The sequence below is a fragment of the Cyrtonyx montezumae genome, unplaced genomic scaffold, assembly GCF_038088225.1.
Source record: "Cyrtonyx montezumae isolate F1298 unplaced genomic scaffold, pur_monq_1.0 scaffold_23, whole genome shotgun sequence".
In the NCBI taxonomy this organism is placed as follows: Eukaryota; Metazoa; Chordata; class Aves; order Galliformes; family Odontophoridae; genus Cyrtonyx; species Cyrtonyx montezumae.
The window spans coordinates 11,091,922-11,113,169 of NW_027071970.1; the positions used below are offsets into that span (position 1 = coordinate 11,091,922).

Below are 21,248 nucleotides of genomic sequence, written 5' to 3' on the forward strand. Positions count from 1 at the left end.
CACATGAGCCATTCTTGGAGGGGAAAGGGAAAAATGTATGCAGCACTCAGCAGTGGGTTTTGCAGCCCTTCTTCAGATGTCTCATGGTGGGGTGAATATCATGTGCAAGGGTGGTGGACCTGTGCACAGCTCTCCTGGTGCAGAGCAGACCTTGCAGAGTGGGGGCAGACAGCTGCATCTCAGAGGGGCTCAGAGGGACAGCCTGCGTAGCTTCAGCTGCATGGGGCTTAAAGAAAGTGCTGCAAGAAGCCAGGCTGGGATCTGGCTGCTTCCTTCACTTCCTCTGGTTTTGCCCCGCAGAACAGTGCTTCATGGATGAGCTGCTTCTCTAATTAAAACTGTTGAGAAAGGAGGGCCAGGAGTGCTGGCAGGGGAGCAGGAAAGTGAAAATGAGATGAAATCTGCTGATCTGCTCTTGGTCAGATGGTAACTGCATCTCTGCAGACCCTGGTGGGAGACACATCACCGAGCACAGGATGCAGGAGCAAGGGAGAGAGATGTCTTGTGCCCCATGAGCACCCCAGATCCCATGGGGATTTTGAAATGTGGGTGCAATATGTGGGCTATCTGAGGTGCAGGTGCTTGCAGGTGGATGCACCAAAGCCTCCTCATGCTTGAGACAAGTGACAAGCATTCACAAAACAAGGACTTTTCTGTTCCACTTCTTGTTCCCCTTGTTCTGAAAATCCTGAGCCTTTCTACTGCCTGCTGTCTGGCACCTGGATATTCTGCTTACATGCAGCATCTGAAAAGTGGTCTGCTGTGGAGGTAGCTGCCACATGTGCTTATTTATTTGTTTCTGTTCTCACCTCCTCTTTCCTGCTCACTGTGTGCGAGGCTGGCAGATTTCCAGGAGCTGGGCTGCTGTTACATAAAGTTGCACTAAAATCTGCTCAAAAGGATTTTGAAGAAAGTGTGTCTGGAGCCATCTTTCATCCCTGGATGCCCTTCGGGTCTGTCCACATGGCTTGAACTTCACAGGTCTTCCTCTGCTGCCAGCATCCCCTGGGAGCAGGCGGGAGGAGGACGAGTTCTCGGCTGTGACATTCAATGGAACAACTGCTGGGGTCCCTGCACAGCATATTCAAGGTCCGCGAGAGCATGGCTGGAGTTCAAGCCTGGATAATTAACAGTGATTATCCAGCTGAGAGAGTAGGCATGTGACTGTTTTCATTCATTTGAAATCCTCAGCTTGAGCTGTGCTAAACCACAGTCTCATTGCACCCTTGTATCAGGTGGCCCTGGATGACACGAGGGAGACCTCCACGGCGTGGGCACTCTGAGCTGGGCAGAGCCCCAGCACACTTTGGAGAGGGGCTATGGGCTCAGCACGGTGGGAAGGAGAAGACCTTGCAGCTCTCAGGACAGCAGGATGGCAAATGCTTCCATACAGACTGGGGCAGCAAGTGAGACCCAATTCAGAAAAATGAATCTGCAGAGAAAGAGGAGCGTTGGAAATCTGCCACTGTTGTTCCAGTCTCTGCTCTCCAGGAGCTCAATTTTCCCCTTCTTTCCCTTTTTGTTTAATACTCTGTGTGGTTTTTCCTTTTAAAAGCAGATGCCTTGCTTGCACTGAAAGCACACTGCATGTTTGCACAGTGGGGAAAGCTCAGCTCTGTGCCTATGAGCACTGTGGGGCTGAAGTGGGGTGAGGCTGAAGGGCTGACATTCAGCTCCAGCCCCACAAGGCAGTCTGTTTCTTCCACTGGAAAACAAGAAAAAATAACACAGGAAAGTGGTCACCCTGCAGCCAGGACAACTGGATGTGTTTAGGGTTCAAACAGATCAATGCATCTTGTTGTCACATTCACGTTCTTCCAGGAGATGATCTCCAGGGCTTTGGGTTTATTGTGAATGGGGTCTATAGAATTCAGAGTGCTTTATGGTATGTTCCTGATCTGCTTTTCCTATGAACATCTCCATGGGACCCTCCCCAAGTGCATCTTCCCAGCCTGAACCACGAGCATGTGGAGAAGAAGGTGCAGAACTTCCAGAGGTGGGGAAAACATAACAGGTCAGCCAAGCCCTGTGCACCCAATCCCTGCACTGTCCCTCTCCCAACATAACATGGGTGCATGGTGATGTGTTGATGGTGAGACTTGATGATCTTAAAGGTCTTTTTCAACCTTAATGGTTCTGTGATTCTACGAGCCTGGCTGTTTTGCTCCTGGTAGCATGTAGGTCACCAGAGAGCTTTAGCAACCTGGCAGCTGACGTTCATCTTTGGGTTGGAACCTGTGCATCAGGCTTTCTGGAGGCAATAGAAATGCTGGTGAGACTGACCACCTTTTGTGCAGCTTCAATTGAACATCTTTCTCAGCATGGGATAGATACCACAGCTTTTTCTTTTCTTTTCTTTTCTTTTCTTTTCTCTTTTCTTTTCCTTTCTTTTCCTTTCTTTTCTTTTCTTTTCTTTTCTTTTCTTTTCTTTTCTTTTCTTTTCTTTTCTTTTCTTTTCTTTTCTTTTCTTTTCTTTTCTTTTCTTTTCTTTTCTTTTCTTTTCTTTTCTTTTCTTTTCTTTTCTTTTCTTTTCTTTTCTTTTCTTTTCTTTTCTTTTCTTTTCTTTTCTTTCCCAGAAAGAAACAGTACAGTATTATTTATATATATATATAGAAAAAGCCCCACCTGGCTCTTTGGAAGGGCTTCAGCTGGAACATAGCAGCTCCCTATTCTTCTGTTAAAAGGAAGCTGTGTTTTTCAGTGGAACTTTTCTCCTTTTACAACTGTGTTTTGGCACATGGATAACACTCTCAGCAGCAAGGTCAGCCCTGATCTGTGGCTGAGGACCCAGCACAGTCCCTGTGGGGCTTTGTACATCAAGGCAAGAGGGCAATATCTCTTCTGCTGTCTTTCTTCCCATGACCATTTACATCCTGTAAATGTGAGATGCTCTGATGACTCTAGTGCCACGCAGGGATCTCATCTGGAAGATCTTCACTCCTGATCCCGCCCCCCTGCCTGCAGCTTTCACCCCATTCAATGGAACTGAGCTAAGCACATGGCAAAAGGACACCTTTGAACCCACAACCCTGTTCTCACGCTCTCCTGTGTGGTTTTGCCCACTCACATTGATCCACGGGGGAATAGACACTCCTGTAGCTCTCCTCCCCTGGTTAGTTTCTTCTCATTAACGTGGCTTTTGTTGTATGTGGCCCATCTCACACGTGTTCTCTGCTTTTAATGGAAGAGCCATTCAGGCTGTGGGGTGTCCCCTGGGTGCAGCAGGAACACGAGTCTGCAGCCGCTCCTTTCAAGCACAGGCTTTAAATGCTGTGCCATTAAGCATGTGATTAATGAATGCTCTTCTGTTTCACTTGTTTGATGATATTCTGCAATGTGACTGAAATGTACCTTCCCAGGCTGGAGGTACTCATGCACTCAAATGGGCTGGAGGTAAACATCATCCTCAGCTCCAGATCTGGAGTTTTTGGGCTTTTCCTCTTCCCTCTCTGGCACTGCAGATTATAGAAAGTCTTTGGAAAGCTCCAATTTATCTGAGATATGAAATAATACATTGGAAAAGGCGCATGGCTGGGTGTCAGATGCTGGAATTTCCATCCAGCAGGTTTGTGCTTAACTGACCATCAGCCAGAGAAAGGGGATGTGTGCAGGGATGAGTGTGAGTGACAGTGGGGGACATTCCCAAAGCACAGGGCTGCAGTGCAAGATCCAGAGGGGACCAGACAGGCTGTCAGCAGCACTGAGTGCCACGTGCTGTGCAGCCCTAGGGTTGGATATCTCCTCCCTGAAGCTCAAAGCCTCAGTTCTGACGCAGAAACCTGTGCCATGCTCTGTCTTTCCCTGGTGCCACATCCCTTCTGCACTTGCCCATGTGAATCCACCAGGATGCAGAGCACTGGACTGATACTTGCAGGGAGATGCTGTTCTGTCCAGAAGGGCACATGCACAGATTTGGAGGCACCGCTTTTTCCATAGGGGTAGGCAGGATGCTTGGCAGAGGGAGAGATACTCTCAACCTTCCCCTGGGGATTTCAGAGCCCGTTGGGCCATTTTGCAACATAAAGAGGGATTTCCATCAGCAAGGATGCATTTAGCTGCTTCTTTCCTTTCCCATTTAGGTGCAAAAATTTGGCAATGGGAGATGGAGACTTGCTAATTGCTGGAGAGATGGCAGGCTGTGTGGTTTCACCACTGCCAATGAGTGCTGGGTGAAATATTTCTCCAGCACAGAGAGAGGAGGGAGAGGGCTCTGTGAAGAGTCATGGAGCACGGGTGGGTTTCTAGAAGCAGCACAAGTGGAGCTGGTAAATTATAAAATGCCACACTTGAGAGCTGTTATATAATGTCCCTTTACAGATCCCAGCAGCTAAATATAAAACTGAGTTACATTTTGGGCTGGTACGAAATGATGCTACCGAACGTGTTGTGTGGGAAGGACTGCTCAGCAGCATGGTGAGAAAGGGAGAAGAATTTCAGGGTCTGGGGCTCACTCTCAGCCTCTGTCGCCTGTTTTCTCTTGTTCTGTGTTTATGTCCCATGACTCAGTGTCCCTCTCTTTAAACCAGGCAAAATAAAAACCCCATTTCCTTGCAGCTGCGTTGTCAAGATTAATTCATGTTCACAAAGTGACCTAAGAAACTATAGAAACCTGCACAGCCTATCATTATCCTGATCTAAACTTGGCATATAAGATCAGCAGGCTGGATTCCCTCCCAAGCTAAAGGAGAACGGTTTGTGTCAGTGTCACCAAGAGGAAAATTCCAGCCCCTGTTCCTAACAGAAAAATCCCAGAGAGCAAAGTTTTGTCAAGCTGAGCTGTTTAATTTTCCTTGAGGAATGTCACTCCCTCGTTAGCTCTGAGCAGAGCGATGGGCTCCCACACAGTCAGCTCAGTGCTGGAGTGCGGGCGGTTGAATGGTTCCTCCTGCCCCACTGGTGATGGTGACACTGAGCTGTGTCTCTCCAAGCTCCCACTGTGCTGGGAAGATGCTCCCTCCTGTGTCTGGTACCCATGGAACACCAGGAACCATGCTGACTTATCTTCCTCCATCTTTCTCTCTGCACACGGGCAGGCTGAGCAGAGCAGAAATAAATCCTGGTGCCTCTTGGTTCTACACCAGGGCTGGTACAACACCCCAAGCACGGGGGAGGGCAGCTCCAGACCCAGCACCAAGAGAAGAGCACCCCCTGGGGTCCAGAGCGTGGCAGTGAAATGCTGACACGGGCTGCACGGCGGCTTTTTGGGAAGTGGATGTCCAGAGGTGAAGCAGCAGGTTGGATATTAGGAAAAAGTTCTTCTCCTAAGGGATGTTCATACACTTGCACAGCTGCCCAGGGAGGTGATGAGATCACCAACCTTGGAGGTGTTCAAAAACTGTGGAGATGTGGCACAGAAGGAGATGGTGGGCATGGTGGGGTTGAGTTGGGTGCGGACTTGGTGATCTTAATGGTCTTTTCCAGCCTTTATCATTCTATGATTCAATCATTCTACAGATGACAGATTGGGGTTCTTATGTTTGATGGGAGATGGAGTTGGACTAGATTTGCCACGAAGCAGTGGCATGGCAAACACGCTGTCTCCCAGCTGAGCTCTGAGCAGTGCAGCTTGCACTGAACTCGTCCCACCGATGTGTGCTAACTCAGAACACAACACCCTGCAGGAATCGTTATAACTCTACTTTGATAAGTGTCACCTCCACATTTCCTTGGGAGTCACTCCAGATTTGAACTGTGAAAAGAAATAGACAGCCTGAACCCTTGAGATGTTCTTTTTAAAGCTCTCATTTAATTAAACTCTTGAGTAACAACTGTCTGTTACTGAAATAATGTCCCCCGTAATGCCTTGGATGTGTGGCATGGAGCATGGAGCACTGGAGAGGAGTCAGCCGATGGCTTCAAGCTTGTAAAAGATCATTGCTGAGTGAGTGGCAATAAACAGCAAACCCAGCCAGCTTGTACAAATGGCAAAGGGACCAGCGTGTTCAGAACAATCTGTTCCTGCTTCAGGGAAGGGCTGAGGAGCCGGCGGCAGGCTGGGAAAGTGGCTATTCTCAGCATGCATCGCTCTGAGTCTGCTCAGAAAAATGGAAGGGCCAGGAGTGAGTAATTACTGGGAGACATGTCCTAAATCTGTGCTGTGCACTTACTGCCTTGTCCCCACTTAAATGAGATTTCATATCACCAAGGAAGAAGAGTCAGTGCACATACACAGCTCCCTTCCTAATGCTGATGTTGCCATTGGGATTGCCCAGGGTGCTCACACTTCCGCCGTGAAACCACGATCTGGGACACAGAAAGAGCTCCCAAAGGTTTGGCTCTGTCCATAAAAGCACTGTGTGAGGCAGGAGCAGATCCTCCAGGCAGGATCCCTCTGGCTGTCCTGCACTCCCTGCTGCCCCTATGACCATTTCCTCACATATCCACGCCATGCTCAGTGATCAAGTGGCCTTGAATTTGGGGGAAAAAAAAAAGAAATAAGATATACTGCATGCAGATGGTGCAGAACAATCATACAGCAGTTTAATTAATTGCCTTTAAATGTTATTTCAAACTAGTTTCCCTGGGTGATGTTACGTAGACAAATTCTCAGTTGCCCTGAGCCACTTTCTGAGCACGCTCAACTAATGAGGTGTTCTTAGTCCTTATTGCAAACACTGCATGGGACAGCAATCAGCAGTGATTAATTGGAAATAGCTCTTCTAAAGCAGAGTTTCAGAGCTATCACACTGGGCATCCCACGCCCGAGTAAGGCTGCCTCCCGCTATGGTTTTGGGCTATAAAATGGCTGTGCACCTCTGAAACCGTTCAGTGTGATGCAGGTTTGACCTAAGCCAGTGAAATCTGCAGAGACATTTCATTGCTTTGAGGCAGAGCAGAGGCAGCACTTCTGAGGCTATTTCAATTCTGTGTTTCCCCCTTGCAGACTTGGAGCAGTAATTCAGGGCATTGAATCTGCTGCAAGAAGCAATGTCAGTAAGCCAGAAGAGACGAGGGAGCAAATCCCTGCTATTAGGCTCTGCTGAGGGCCTGAACCTGCAGTAGAGTTTTGCTTTCCCAAAGTCTAGTCTCAGGGAACCCAACCCCATAACAACCCTTAAAAAAACCCACTAAGTAGTGCCACAAAGGAGCCAATTCACTGCTGGAAGCCACATTTCACTCGATGTCAGCAATTCAGAAGAAACCCATCTGCAGGAAATGATGATGACTGTTTCCTTGGAGTGATGAGGAACTCCAGCTGTGCAGCCAGCAGCCTGCTCTCCCCTCGCTTAATAGCAATTACCCTTCAAATCATGTGCCTGTGCAGAAACATCTCCATCCCATCCTGCTGCCATCGCAGCCAGGAAAAACCTTCCGAGAAGTGAAAGCTGCTGCACTGTTTTGTCATCTTTGATGATGGAGATGGGCTCGTTATTTTTACACTGTAAACTATCAGTGTGAAAAGTGCACTTTTAGAGTGCCTGGCATATTTGGCTCTTGGTTTTTTTTTTCTTTTTCTATTTCCTGAGATTTCTGTTTTGAGTGTTAAGTAGGGAAAATAATATCAGATGTTTGCACTGTTGTTTCAGATGCTGAGCCTGGGAGTCTTCTATGTTGGGCGTTGGATAGGAGTAGGCTGAGATTAGAGTGAGGACTGGGATAAGGGTTGCGGTTAGAGTAGGGGTTAGGCTTTGGGTTAGGGTTAAGGTTAGAGTTTGGGTTTGGGGTTAGGGAATGCCTGCAGAGAACTGCTTGTCATTTCAGGGTTGGGCAATGGGGTTTGGAAGAAATCTTTATGGAAGGAACACAAGGAGTAAAACTCGGGCTGATTGCAAAAAGTTGCAGGTCTACAGCTCACCAAGCTTTTGTGTGCTTTTAGGACTGAAGCTGGTCTTGACCATTGGGAACCAACATGGTTCAAGCCGATATGGAGATTGAGGCTCATCAGAAGAAAGAAATAAAAACCCAGAGAGAAAAGTGTTCCTGGGAGACCCTTCACAAGGAAAGTCTTGGAAAGAACAGACACTCTGGTGACAGTGTGAGGCCAAATTATTGCTCCAAATCCATAAGATGACATTTTCATGCACAGAATCATTAAATTTGGAGAAGACCTCTAAGATCATCCTGTCCAATCCCAGCCCAACCCTACCATGCCAACTAACCCTGCTCCTCAGTGCCACATTTTCACAGTTCTTGAGGATGGGGACTCCTCCACTTCCCTGGGCAGCTGTGCCAGTGCCTGTTTGGCAATGATGGTCCATGTGTGACTGAATTCAGAGCCTGTTCTGTCTGGTTTTGTCCTCAGATCTTGGGCTGAGCTGACAGTTCCCCATCACTGTCTCTCACCAGCATCTTACCAGTCCTCCCAGTAGTGCTGTTGGAGCTGATGGGGGTTTGGTTATGATTTAATCCAGGCTTTTAGAGGGGGGAAAAGAGAGTTTTGACAGTTCCATATATAGCCCTCTGACTCACCGACTTCATGTGTCAAACACTGAAGACGGGTTAAGTAGAATTAAGTTCTGGATTTGTTATAAATAGGGATTAAGTAACATGAATATATTACATTTGCATGAAAATGTGGGCCTGATTCTCCTCCTTACCCAAGAGATTTTCATTGACATTTGGGGGACGCCTGTAGGTGGATCAGGTCAGATGAGAACCAGCCCAGTCTGGCTGCCCCTTGCAGCCATGCTTTAACTGGCTCAGGTGATATGAAGAAATCGGTGTAAATATTGCTGAACTCAGGGAGGATTTACACTGGTTGCACAGCTCAGAATATGGCCCTCAGAACAGTTCAAGCAGTTTTAATTAGACCCCAAATCTTCAGCTGAAGAAATAATTTCTCCATGTCAGTCAGTGTTAAATGTGTCTATTGAGTCAGGGAAGGTGGGTTAAAGTGAAAATTGCACCAAAACTTAGTTTTTCTAATTCTTCTAGAAGATTAATGGATTCAGGTGTTACGGATGACCCCATCCCGCTCTCATTGCCATTCTGCTCAGCCCCAGCCAGAGGTCCATCAGACAGTGAAGCCACACTCAAAGCAGTGTGACTGCAGAGCATTGTTTAGGTGAGAACAGTTCCCTTTACTAAAATAAATGCTTCTACAATGAGCGTGACAGACACGGACTCTACCAAATCATACTCCTCCTCAGTAGTTTAATTTACTCACTTGTTCACAGCTGAACAATTGGTCCATGGAGAAGGAACACAAAGATGAATGATACGGGTGTGTTTTGAGGCTGTCCAAGCCAAGGGAAACCAGACACAGTCTGCTCTCCTCCCTGAAAGCCATTTCCAGTTAAATGCATCCACAGATCCTATCTGGAAGTAGCCTAGAACTCAGTGGCTGGCTTGTTAGCTCATCAAATTCTCCAGGATGACAGGGAGGCACAGTCTCAAGAGCCATGAGCTGTCTGGGGATTTTTCTCGTTGCCTTAAACTAACCCCATGGATGCAGTTGTGCGAAGTGTGGTGCAGACACCCTTTGCTCATCCCTGAGCTGAGTGAACAACGCCAGGGCTGCAGGACCCAGCACTGTGCTGCAACCTCCAATCTTATCTTGTGCTTCTGCCCCTGGAGATCTCAGGAGAGAATCAAAGTCTGCAGGCAGAAATAGGAATGGGTACCATGAGGGTTTATATCTGTTGTGCACACACCACCAGGAGGACGTCATAGCACAGGCTTGGGGGATGTTTTCAGGGGTAGTTTCCTGCTGTAGTTCCCATATGGTCCCCAGCTGTGTTGTGATGCAGAGATGCTGCCATGGCAACCAGCCATGGCACCAGTTTTGTGATGCCCAGGGCCAGGTTCCAGGAGGCCCAGGACCAACTGTTGGCCCTTCCTGCTCCTTCTTGGGTCTCATCCTTTCTACACTTCTCACTGGAAATGGGATTTTTCTTGGGATAGCAGCAGCCCCATCGCCTTGTCAGAGTGGAACGGCAGTGCCCTGCAGCAGGGTAAGCAGTGACCACAGCATCAGGGGGACAGGGAGGCACCCCTGAGGGCTTCGGGATCAGCCCTCGTGCCCTCCCCAGCCGCAGCCCCGTGAGGTTAAACACTCCCTACAGAAATGATGCCTGCATATGATTGTTCCAGTGCGCTCCCCTGGGGCTCTGCCTGCTGGCATGAGGGGGCTTGGCCTTGCTGGGATTTCTATGGAAACCCAGGTACCAAGCAGGATAGAAGAGCTGGAACCATCTGTTCTCCCCCTGCTTACAAACTTGGTGAGAGGAGAGCGTTTGGTGATGACATCACAACAAATGCTCTCCTTTTATTCATCATGCAGCCATCTGTGTTGGACACCACATGTGCCAAGCAGGCAGGCTTGGGCCCGGGCAGGATGGTGCAGCTTTGATCTTTGTGCCAGCTCCACCCTGACCCTCTCAACAGATTTCATTTCTCCCCTTTAACACAGGTAGTCCCTGGGAAAGCTTCCTTCTTTCATCCTGAGGTCCCTGCAGAGTGAACAAGGACAGGAAAAATGAAGGGCTCAAAGGTAAAAACAGAAGCAGTACATCAGCTGTTGGCACTGGCTGGGGCCAAGACCTTGCCCTGTGATGTGGCACAGGGAGAACTCGTGGCTTGTTTGCCTGGCCCAGTGTTTGGACTGCTGATGGGTATCTTAGGTGGCAGTGAAGAGTTGGAGACTGTGATGAGTAGCTAAAAAATGGAAGGTGGTGATGGCTTTAACCCTGAGTCCAAAAGAACTGTTGCTTGTGTTCTCTGAAGTGACCAAATTCTCTTTCTGTAACAGCTGAGTGGGTCCAGTTTGCTGCACATGTCCTCAGACTTCCCTGTGACAGAAAGGCAGGCTCAGGTGGAGTTCTGCAGGCTGCAGAAACAGCTCCAGATAGCCGTGGAGAAGAGAAAAACCTCTGGTGAAAGCATGAGGCAGCAAATACAAACACGGGAGTGAGTGCAGCTTCACCAGGCTCCATGGGCTTGGAAAGACCATGCCAAAAAATCCTGGGGATCTCAGCAGTGGGGAGGGACAAGGACGTACCCCAGCACTGCAGGAGGGGTGTGTTTCACGTCATCTGTCATTCTACTTCTGCAGAAAAGAAATCCAGTCACTGAATCGAGAACACAAAGAAATGTCATTAATGCTGAGCAAGATGAGGTCTCTGAGAAATACGATTTGTGATGACAGAAACTGCATGGAGCTGAAATGCCTTCTGCAGACCAAGGATCAGTATGATTGCCTGATTAGAGACAGAAAAGCCCTGGTAGCTAAGCTGGACAATGAGGTGAGAGCATCTGAACCACTCCCTGGCTCAGTGTGCTGCAGCAGAGCAGAGCAATAAGTAACTGGCAGCTGCTAGAGGTGCTGCAGAGCTTTCCATAATGGCCCCAGAATGGGAGCCACATAGCAGGGTAAGCTTCCAGTTGGGACCTCAGGTTTCTCCTGGCTGTCACAGCACTTCCACCGGCTTCAATGTCCTCTAACTACTTCATGCTTCTTGTGGATTTCTTTCCACTGTCAGCTCACATGTTCTGCCAAACATCATCTTCCACTCATTTGAGTACCACTGTGAGGACCACTACCCAAACCCATCCTCGTTGCCTTTTCCACCTACACAGAGTGCTGCTGAGTTCAACACCTACTGAATTTCCCCAGAGGCAGCTGCTTTTCCTTGGTGACATGAAAATTAAGCCATTTCTCATTATGGTTTATATTCTGAATATGCAGAATGGGATCCTTTGGGATCAAAGCTGCTTCTGTAACTGTGAGCTCATTAAGGACCTGGATGCTGTAGTACAGATCAACAGAGAGTATTTTCCTTGGCTGATTGTTCTTACAAAAATCCAGAATGCAAGGGTGGAAATTATACTTTCTTCTCTTTTTTATTTTAATTCTCTCTGTGCAGATCCTAGAGCTGCAAAAAAAGCTTGAGAGGCAAAACATGATAACAAAGAAGGTGAACCAAGCATACAGCAGCAAATGGCTGCAAAACCAGACTCAGACACTGGAGTTGCATCTGAACTATGTAAGTAAACATTTTGCAGAGTTTTGGGGCCAAGCTGTAGCCTGTACAAGATGCTTTTTGATCTGTACTAAGGGCAACAGTGCAGGTGCATTTAATTCTTACAAGCTGCACAAATGACTCAGCTTGTCCCCTGGCCTCACTGCTCCCAGAATATCTCAAAAGCTCCTTCAAGCTTGGTGACCCAAATGCAGCACTTGTCCCATGCCGAGAAGCCTGAAGGTGTGCACCTGTTTAGTGATAAAACTGAGCTGCCCACAGCCACTTCACCTTGGACAATGCCAGTATTGTGTCTCTGTTATGTTCAGCCTGGCTCACTGGTGCCACACACGATTTGCAAGAAGGACAGGGCATCCCATCTCTCTCTCTATGTTGATCCGGTCAGTGTCTTTCAGCAGACATTCTGCATCAGCCAGAGCCTTTTTGCTTCCCTCTCCCCAGGTCACTGTGCATTTTGGTACCATCCTGACCACCAATAAGACGCTTCAAGAAGAGATCAAAAACCTTCGAATCCAGAAAGCCACTTTGGACAACTTCTACTCTAAGCTCCATAAGCACTTGGCCCAGCAGAAAAGAAGGATGAACAGTGCCATAGAGCAGGCCACACAGTCACACGAGCAGCAGTATGTGGTCCCCTGAGTCCTCTGCAGTTCATCACTGAGGGCAATTTCAGTGATTGCTCTCCATTTAAAGAGAAACCAATTATAACTCCTGAGAGAGGATTCACTGCTCCTGCCTAGGGCTGAGTGCTCTCTAAGGGCTGGATGTTTGGTCCTTGAAGAGATTGGTACTTTCAGGGTGTCACTTATTCCACCTATCCCAGATATTGCCTGGGATGGGGTGAATTGCCCCATGGAGCTGTCTCTGCTCCAAGTCCCACCTGACCTTACACAAGAATGTGGAGCAGAGGCCAGCTCTGATCCTATATAGCCTGGTGACAAGAATACAAACCCTTCAACCTGTGCTTCTTTCGACCTATGCATGATGCTACTCTCTGTGTGCAGGGTGGAGTATCTGGCAAGGATTTCAGCCATGAATGAAAGGCACAGCCAAAACACTCTCCAGTACAACACTGAGCTGCAGAAGTGGGAACGGATCCGTGATGAAGAGAACAAGCTGAAAACCTTTGTGCTTGCCAAATTTATGGATCGTTCTGAATTGGAGGAAAAGGCCAAAAAGAAGAAAGGTATCACATGAGAGAGATCTCCTGCAGCTGAGGCTGCAAACCAGGAGTCTGCAGGGTCAGCAAGGAGGCTGCTTGCAGCAGTTTGGAGCAGTGCAGCCCAAAGGCACAGTTTGGGGATAGGAACACTGTGTGTATTGGAGTGACCTTGGTGCAGAAGGAGGGAAGTGGAAGCAGGGAAGTGGTTCCTATATGCACCTCTATTTCCTTTCCCTGAGCTTTAGGTCTTTTTTAGGTCCTGCTGTGTTTGCTCATTCCCATGCAGACTGTGAGCTCCTTGCCTAATCTCTAGGCAGCACTGTATTCCATCTGGTCCAGGCTGCCTATCTCCCCATCCATGGTCAGAGGCTCTGCCAGCAGAGACACATGGCTCACCCTCTCTGTCTTCCCCTCCAGCCTTGAAGGCAGCACAGCAGATGAAGCGGAGACAAAGGGAGAGCTTTGAGAGCCATGAGGTGGCCTACAGGCAACTGCTGGAGCTGGCGGAGGGTGGGGACATCAGTCAGCTTGTGGATGGCTTCATCGAAAAGGAGGGGAAGAACTTTGCCTACTTCAATTACACCATGGAGCTGAACGACGAGATGGAGAAGCTGCAGCAAAAGATCAAGAACCTCCAGGTCTGTTGTAGTCCTGCTCCCAGGCTCTCCATGCCTACTGCAGAAAACACATCAGGTTGGGGTTGTTTTTTCCTCCTCCAAGTGTCCAGTATTGCTGCCTACACCAGGGTCTGGCTTACAGCCCATCTTAGAGGGAAGCAAAGGGCAGCCAAAGATACAGCTCCCAGATGCTTGCTCGGAGCTATTAGTGTCCCAATGCTGCCACCGTGTTTCCACCCAGAGTATTGCAAAAGCAGGAGCTCCAGGAGACCGAGAGCCGTCTCGGCTCTGTGTGGAGCTGGCTGGAACAAGAAGTGCTGCCTGATGTGGAGTGGTCCCCAGGGGGTCAGTTGGGGGGTCCTATTTCCAGGGCCCAGAGATGGTCCCCGGGCTCTGCTGTGCACATCTGTCGGACATGCAGCCACTGCCCCTTCCATGTGCTTGTGTTTGCACAGAATGAAATCACGCTCCTCAAGACTGCCCAGGAGAATGCAGAGAGCAGCAGCCTTCATGTCCTGAAGGAGTTAGAGGTAGGATGGCTGGGGTTTCCCCCCGCAGAGATAGTGGGTGCCTATCTGTCACAGGCATAACATGGAATGGTTTGTTTGGAAGGGATCTCAACTCCCCCAGCCTCACACGGGCCATGGGCTGGCTGCTCCCCACCAGCTCAGGCTGCCCCCCACTATCCAAGGCTTTGTCCACCTCCAGGGATGGGGCACCCACAGCTCTCTGAGCAGCAGTGCCATGGCCTCACTCAGCAGTGAAAATCTGATCCTGTCAATGCTGCTCTGGCAAATGTCTGGTAAAACAAGGGCAGAAAAGGGCACTGTTTCAGATTTTGATGGCAACAGAGCCACTGCCAGCTCTGGTTTTCCAAAGCCTGGGGTCTTCTCTGTAGCACGGAGAATGTGAGATCTCCTTTGTAGATTATTTCCCCCACAGGTATGGGGGCATCCCACAGCCCCTCCTGGGATGTTTCCAGTTTCCAAACTGGATATGGCCTGCAGTGGGTTGGGCAGAAAGAGCAGAGAGCAGTTGTGACACCTCTCAGAATCTTTGCTGATAGGAAAAGCTCAGGCAAAACACTGATAAAGCCAATGACTATGAAGACAGATGCAAAGAAAGCAGCAAAGCCCTTGGCCAGCTCAAATCTGCCATTGAGGTCCTGTTCAAAGAGAACTGTGATGCTGTGAAGATCAGGGAGCAGCCTGGAGACAGGGGACAGGTCAAGGACCAGAATGTGATGCAGTATTTAGGTGGGTTGTGGTTGTCCTACGTGATCCGTGCCTCTCTGTCTCACTTCCCCACGCTCTTCTTAATTCTCATCCATTTTTTATCTCCCCAACCTATCGCCCTCAGGTCTGGTGGAGAAGAAAACCAATGAGCTGCTGCTGATGGAGTCGATCCTGCTCTACATGGAGGCTGATGGCTCACTGACAGCTCAGTCCTTTGACAGCCCTCTGTTGGGTGGCACCAAGCTCCTGCGTGGCATAGAGCGGGCCCACCTCTGCCCACCACCCCCAGCCCTGCTGGACTCCATCAGCACCACCAATGCCTGTGAGTGTGTGAGGGGGGGGGAAGAAGGGACCACCCCATTGCCATCAGCCAGTCTGCAACGTTCTCCTGGTGGCACAGCATCATTGCTTGCACCAATCCTGCTCTGCCCTGACGGTCCTGGCAGCCACGTGGTGAGGTGAGTAAGGGGGTGGCCATTTCGTTGTGCAGTTGAAGCACCGCTGGACTACAAAGAGCTTCACGAGCTGCTTCTTCAGAAAAGTGAGAAGGAGCAAGGCAGTGCTGCCAGCAAGGACAGGAACGAGTGGAGTGACACCGAGATGTGATGGCTTGGTGGTAAATAAACAGACCTGCTCACAAAACTCTGTGCCCCTGCGGTGCCCAACACGACACAGCCATTGTTCCATCTCCTGGAAGGAGCACAGTGCTTTGGGAGCTCTGTGGGTGATATGTCAGCACTGTTTTGCACAGCAGCTGCTGCCCTGGGATGGCACAGCATCCTTCCAGCTGCTCACCATGCTACACTGCACTGCACCAATGCATCCAGGCAACCCCGAGCACTGCTCACACACTGGCAGTTGGGTTTCCTCTCACCAAAATGCACTTTATTGTGTGTGGCTGCTGCTCTGGGTTGTTATCCCCATGAAGAACAGCTCTGCAACTACACAGAGAGGGACAAAGGGACCCGTGGTGTGACCCATGCAGAAGTGATCGCTCAGTGCCATCCCCAGCACTGAGTGCATGGGTTAGTCCTTCTCCTCTCCGTGCGTGATGACGTGGACGAGGTTTTTGTAGTCCAGGTTGCCAGAGACATCCGGAGGGAAGGCAGCAAACATCTGATCAATCTGCAAGAAAGAGCCGTGGTGAAAAGGTGGGACAGAGGGGGTTTGGTGTTAAGCCAGGAGCTGGGGCTCAGGGCTCAGCCCTGTGATGGTTTGCACAGGCTTCAGTGTGCCTGTTCCCATCCTGTAGCCATGCTGACCCAAAGGAACAAAGAGGGGCAAAGAATCAGAATATCCTGAGTTGGAAGGGACCCACAACATTCGCTGAGTCCAGCTCCTGTCCCCAGCTCTCTTGCACCCTGCTCAGCAAAACTGCTGTGAGGTGAGAGGCAGCCAGTGGGGCTCTGGTAGGATGCCATTGCTTTGTTGAATGGGATTTCTTGGAAATGTGACTTTGCCTGCTCTGCCATTCCCTGTTACATGGGAAACTGAGACCCCAAGCTGAGCACTGGGGGAGGTAAGAGGACCCAGATCCAAAGCAGCAGGTTCAAACCTTGGGCATGGGCAGGGATGGAGGGTGGGGGGCAGGAACACGTACCTCTTCCTGGGAAAACCTCTCACCCTGTGTCATCAGCATTTCTTTGATGCTGCAAACAAAAGAGTATGGTGGGTAATGGGGAGGCCTCGATGCAAACCCTACCTCCCCTCAAGCTCCCCTGAACTCACTAGGCAGATTTCAGCCCTTTGCCCTCCGGATCAAACACCTTGAATGCATTCAGGATTGTCTCCTCTGGGTCAGCACCTGTGGGCAGCACATCCATCACCATTGGAAACAGTGGAAGAAGCAGCCAGGAGGAGCCTCCCTCTTCCCACAGCCCCCTTAGGAAATACAGTGGGATTTAGAAGGTTTGGGGTTCTGCCTGAATGCTGACCCCCCTTATCCCTCCTGTTTTGGTCTCTATGTGTGGTGACATGGAGAGGAGCGGACATAGAGTTGTGGTGTTCCCACAGAGCAGGCTGTGTCACCTCCTCCCTGGCATCCAGTGCATATCTAATCTTTTGTGTGTATTTATAGAGCTCCAGGCGGAGGCCCCTGGGGCTGTGAGGCCTCCAGGAGAACAGCAGGGAGGCTGCATGCCTCAGCTTGAGTGAGTGATAGGGGATGCAGCTGAGACACAGCCACACAGGGCACTGCGGGATCTCCTGTCCCCTCTTTCTGTGAGAACAGCAGCATCATGGCCGGATGATTGTCTTGAATGGCTGGGGAAATCGAGGCACAGAGACCTGCTCCTACCCAGCTTTGCTTAGACCCCCTCTATCCCATTCCTGGGCTCTGCACACCGTGATCAGCGCTATCTGCATTTCCTCTGCCTGCTCCCACCTGATTTCTGCGGACCACTGGGGTCTCAACCTCAGGGAATGGAGACCCCAGGAGCTGAGTGACCACCCCACATGGGTCAGAACACAGTGATGGTGTGAGGTGAGAACCTGCCAAGCCCACTCCTGCTCCCCAGGTTCCCTCTTACCCTTGAGTTTCTCCCCAAACATGGTGAGAAACACAGTGAAATTGATAGGGCCAGGTGCCTCCTTGATCATCTCTTCGATCTCCTCATTTTTCACATTCAGGCGCCCTAAGAAAGAGCAGTGTTGAATGGATATCACAACCAGCTGCAAACATGAGAAGCTGAGCTGCACTGTTTCATTCCCCTGCCCCACTGTCCTGTGGGTTAGCCTGTTGTAGTCCTTTCTAGAAGACATTCTTGGGCAAAAATGCCATTACTATGGGCTCTCCTGGACCTGGTGATCTTGTCACTACTGAAATAATGAGGACAGTGGGAACTGTACCCAAACCTGGCTATATATGGGTCCAATGAACAGATCTGAAAGCCTTCATCCTTTTACCTGAGTTTGGATGACCCTTGGGACAGGCCCACTGCCAGATTGTGCTGGCCTCAGTGATGAGAGAGCCCAGGTTACGGATTCACAGCTTCCTCTGAGCCCCATAAATCTTCCTAAATCCCTAAGCTCAGAGATGCTGCAGGATGGGAACATCCAGATGTTTATTCAAGAGAGAACAATGGGAGCACTTGGTTCTGGACAATCCAGGTACAAGTTCTCTACCTACAGGGTCAAACACCAACTGCTCTGTGAGTTGCTCTGATTCACCATCCTAACAAAAATGGTTTGGGGTCGAATTTTCAGCAAAACACACATGAAATGCAGTTAACCACTGGAGCTTGGCTAAATGAGGACTCACAGCTGGTTTCACACTTAGTTGGTCTAATGTGGTCGGAGCTGCTGGGGAGGAGAGGCTCCTAAAAGGGGGCTCACCGAGTGCAGCAAATGTATCTCTCAGGTCTGCCTTGTCAATGAAGCCATCTCGGTTCTGATCCATGATGGTGAATGCCTGGAAGCGGAGGAGGAGGGCAGGGAGCACATGGAGAGCCATCAGCTTTAGCAAAAGCTTCAGTACCCCGCACCCTTGGGTGCTGTGGGGTGATGGCTTCCTATGGCAGCCCAACCCCAAAGCTGTGTGCCTTGCCCAAAGCCCCCTCACACCAAGATGAGAACAACTGGGAGGAGATCTCAAGCCACTGACCAAAGACACACTGAGGCGGCTCCATACTTAACAATGTCACTGAGTTGTTATTCTCACTTTTAAAATAAAACAACTCAAAAAATGGGCACTCTGCCTCTTATTGCAAGCCAGCTGTCATCGTTCTCAAAGGAAAGAGCTGAAGAGCTGAAGGTCACATTGCATCAAGGGCCCCCGGTTGTTTCTATGCAATCCACCTACCTCTTTGAATTCCTGGATCTGGGCCTGCTCGAACATGGAGAAGACATTGGAATTCGCACCTTCAATCCTCTTCTTGGCTTTCTTGGGTGCCTGCGGGGTTCAAGTATGTAGCACTCACTTACTGTCTTTTTATGGCATGGAATAAAAGCACTGAATCAGCCTGTACTTAGTCATAAGTCCTTCACGCAGTGCTTAGTTAGAGGTCCTTCACGGCAGCGTGGGGCCCTGCTCAGTCCCTGGGTGCTTGGTGACTCCCCACGTGCTGCTCAGGAGCTGTGGACACGTGCAGCACTCTGAGCTGCTGGGGAGCATGAAGATTTCTGCTCAAAGTACAGCTCTGTCTTTGCTTTCCTGACTAATTTCACCGAGTGGGTTGGAGAAGAAAGGAACTGGATTTCCAATTTCTGCTTTCTATGCTGTGGTGGATAAAGCAGTCGAGCCCAGGCTAAGATCTGCCCGGGCTCAGGGTCAGGAGCACGCTGCTGGGATTACATGTAGGTCATTGGATTTCTCCTTATTGCTCTGAGCCTCTCACTGAGAACAAAGTGCTAATTTATGCATTTGCATATTTAAAAATGTACCATCTCCTTGCGCTGAGGTTTGAAACACTCAGAAATGCCCTCACAATTGTTCATACACATCCCCACAGCTTTTCCCCATCCATAGATTAGAGTTCTAGCAAGAGGAAACAGAGCAGGAGGGCTTCAGGAGCCAGAAGTGCCCTTCCCCTAGCTTTATGGTGGAAGGGAAAAGAAAAAGACAGCATTTGCCCCCAAACGACCTCTCCCTGTTAAAAAGATCTGCTGAGTGCCCTCACCTATCCCCACACGTCCCTTCAGGATGCTCCACTCCTGCTTACCCCAGTGTGAGGCTTACCCTTGGCCATCAGACCCCGATCTTCCCTCACTCTCTGCCCACTTCCACCATCCCAATGAGAACACAGAGCCACGGACTCTGCCCGTTCCCATTGTGGCTCCCAGCACTCACCATAGCTTCACACAGGGGCTGGAGGTGCTGCAGGAGGAATCTCAGAGGCAGTCCCTCTGCTCCCCTGAGCTGAAACAATAAATACGCCCCATTCCAGGCTAAAAATAGCCCCATGCCCACTTTTGGCTGTAATAGGTAAACCAGCCACCCCCCGACCCTCTTGTCTCTGACTTTCTCCTCCTCTAATCTGGTAAGCTTGCTGTTGTCACTGGTCGATGTGACATGTGAGACATGGAAGCTTTCAAGGTTAGCAGCGCACCAGGAAGCCCTGCAGCTCCCACGCAGGAGATGCTGCCCAGACAGCCCCGGGCCAATTCCACCTGCGCTTGTCACTCGAGTGGGCAGGGGCTGTGCTCTTCCCCTCTGCTGGGCTGAGCTGGGGGGATCTGACCCAGCACTGTGCCCCTACACCACGGTGCTGTGCCTCCCCTTTCCTTCAGGGTGGAAGTGCCCCCTTGTCCTTCACATTGAAGGAGCTGCCTACATTCTCCCACACCGAAGGGAGAGGGATGTTTTGCCAAGCATCTCTGGGAACCTTCATGCCCCACTGCAGCATCTGCATGGGAAAACCCATCCAAAAGGGGCTGGATGAGGCTGGGGGTGGGTGCTGATCTCCCACAGCACAGGGATCCTCTGGGTCACCCCCTGCTGGGGCAGCTGTCACCCACTTAAGCCAAGTGTTTGCTCAGCCCTGGCTCTGCCATTAACTCTCCCTACCCCAGCTGTAGGTGGGTTGGGTCTGCGGGTGTTTTGCCTTTGGTATTTTTAGGCATGCTGAGGTTGATAGGAGAGCAGGGAGGGCTGGAACATGGCTGGGAACAAAAGGAGACTTGAAAGTAGATCCTAGAGCTGAGGGCTCTGACCGGACACTGCCCTTGTTTCCCCAGAGGACACGAATGCCACAGCTGATCCCTGGCACTCACACCTCCACCCCTCTCCAGCAGTCATAGTCTCGCCTGGCTGAAGCTTAGGCTAAGGCTGAGATGGATTCTGGATGTTTTCTGGGGTCTATCTGAGTCAAAAGACAGAGAAAAGAGGAGAGAGGAACAGAGCAGGGCGAGGAACAGCCCAGGGCATGCAGGCACGGCTGGGATCAATCACTGCACGGGCCCTCCCCTGCCAAATCCAGCTGAATCCATCGGCCAGCCAAGCCCAATTACCTTAATTTGTGGCATTAAGGAAAAATCCATAAGCATCAGGGAAGTGATGTGCAGTGGTTTAACGGGACTGGTCGCCCATGGAGCCGCTGGCGCTGCTTGGATGCTGCTGCCCATTGCTGGCTGCTCATCCAAGCTGGGGCGGTATGGGAGGCAGCCCTGGGCCGGGGGGAGGCCCCAAACTGTATTGTTTTGGGGAGCCTGGAAGAGGTTAGGCTGTGGCCCGTCCCCACTGAGTGCTCATCTCCTAGTGGGGGCTCCAAAAGGATTTGTACATGCAAAAAAGGCTGAGCACAGCCCCAGAACTCCGGCTGGGGATGAGGTGCAGATGGCTGCGCGTGTTCTGCTGTCGTTTGTAAGACGGTGCATC

The 21,248-nt window shown here is 50.2% G+C and overlaps 2 protein-coding genes across 2 annotated transcripts; one reads left to right on the top strand and one right to left on the bottom strand.

Annotated features, from left to right (window-relative positions):
• The first annotated feature begins 11,036 nt into the window (after positions 1-11,036).
• Positions 11,037-15,541, top strand: CCDC63 (coiled-coil domain containing 63). Its single transcript, XM_065738728.1, has 9 exons — positions 11,037-11,183; positions 11,805-11,924; positions 12,363-12,544; positions 12,926-13,107; positions 13,501-13,721; positions 14,156-14,230; positions 14,767-14,956; positions 15,060-15,257; positions 15,426-15,541. The coding sequence occupies exons 1-9, from the start codon at positions 11,040-11,042 to the stop codon at positions 15,539-15,541; spliced, it is 1,428 nt and encodes a 475-aa protein (XP_065594800.1). The 5' UTR covers positions 11,037-11,039.
• Positions 15,542-15,793: 252 nt separating this feature from the next.
• MYL2 (myosin light chain 2) lies at positions 15,794-19,835 on the bottom strand. Its single transcript, XM_065739238.1, has 7 exons — positions 19,722-19,835; positions 18,735-18,824; positions 18,269-18,344; positions 17,464-17,568; positions 16,664-16,739; positions 16,536-16,584; positions 15,794-16,060 (listed from the first exon to the last, which is right to left on the bottom strand). The coding sequence occupies exons 1-7, from the start codon at positions 19,833-19,835 to the stop codon at positions 15,962-15,964; spliced, it is 609 nt and encodes a 202-aa protein (XP_065595310.1). The 3' UTR covers positions 15,794-15,961.
• Between the last annotated feature and the right edge of the window lie 1,413 nt (positions 19,836-21,248).

Excerpts from the sequence above, each read along its gene's own strand:
- CCDC63 (XM_065738728.1), top strand. The coding sequence starts at position 11,040 with ATGCTGAGCAAGATGAGGTCTCTGAGAAATACGATTTGTGATGACAGA. Across the intron at positions 11,184-11,804 it reads TAGCTAAGCTGGACAATGAG|ATCCTAGAGCTGCAAAAAAA; the intron begins GTGAGAGCATCT and ends CTCTCTGTGCAG. Across the intron at positions 13,722-14,155 it reads AAAAGATCAAGAACCTCCAG|AATGAAATCACGCTCCTCAA; the intron begins GTCTGTTGTAGT and ends GTGTTTGCACAG.
- MYL2 (XM_065739238.1), bottom strand. The coding sequence starts at position 19,835 with ATGGGGCTATTTTTAGCCTGGAATGGGGCGTATTTATTGTTTCAGCTC. Across the intron at positions 18,825-19,721 it reads AGCCCCTGTGTGAAGCTATG|GCACCCAAGAAAGCCAAGAA; the intron begins GTGAGTGCTGGG and ends TGAACCCCGCAG. Across the intron at positions 17,569-18,268 it reads AGATACATTTGCTGCACTCG|GGCGCCTGAATGTGAAAAAT; the intron begins GTGAGCCCCCTT and ends GCTCTTTCTTAG.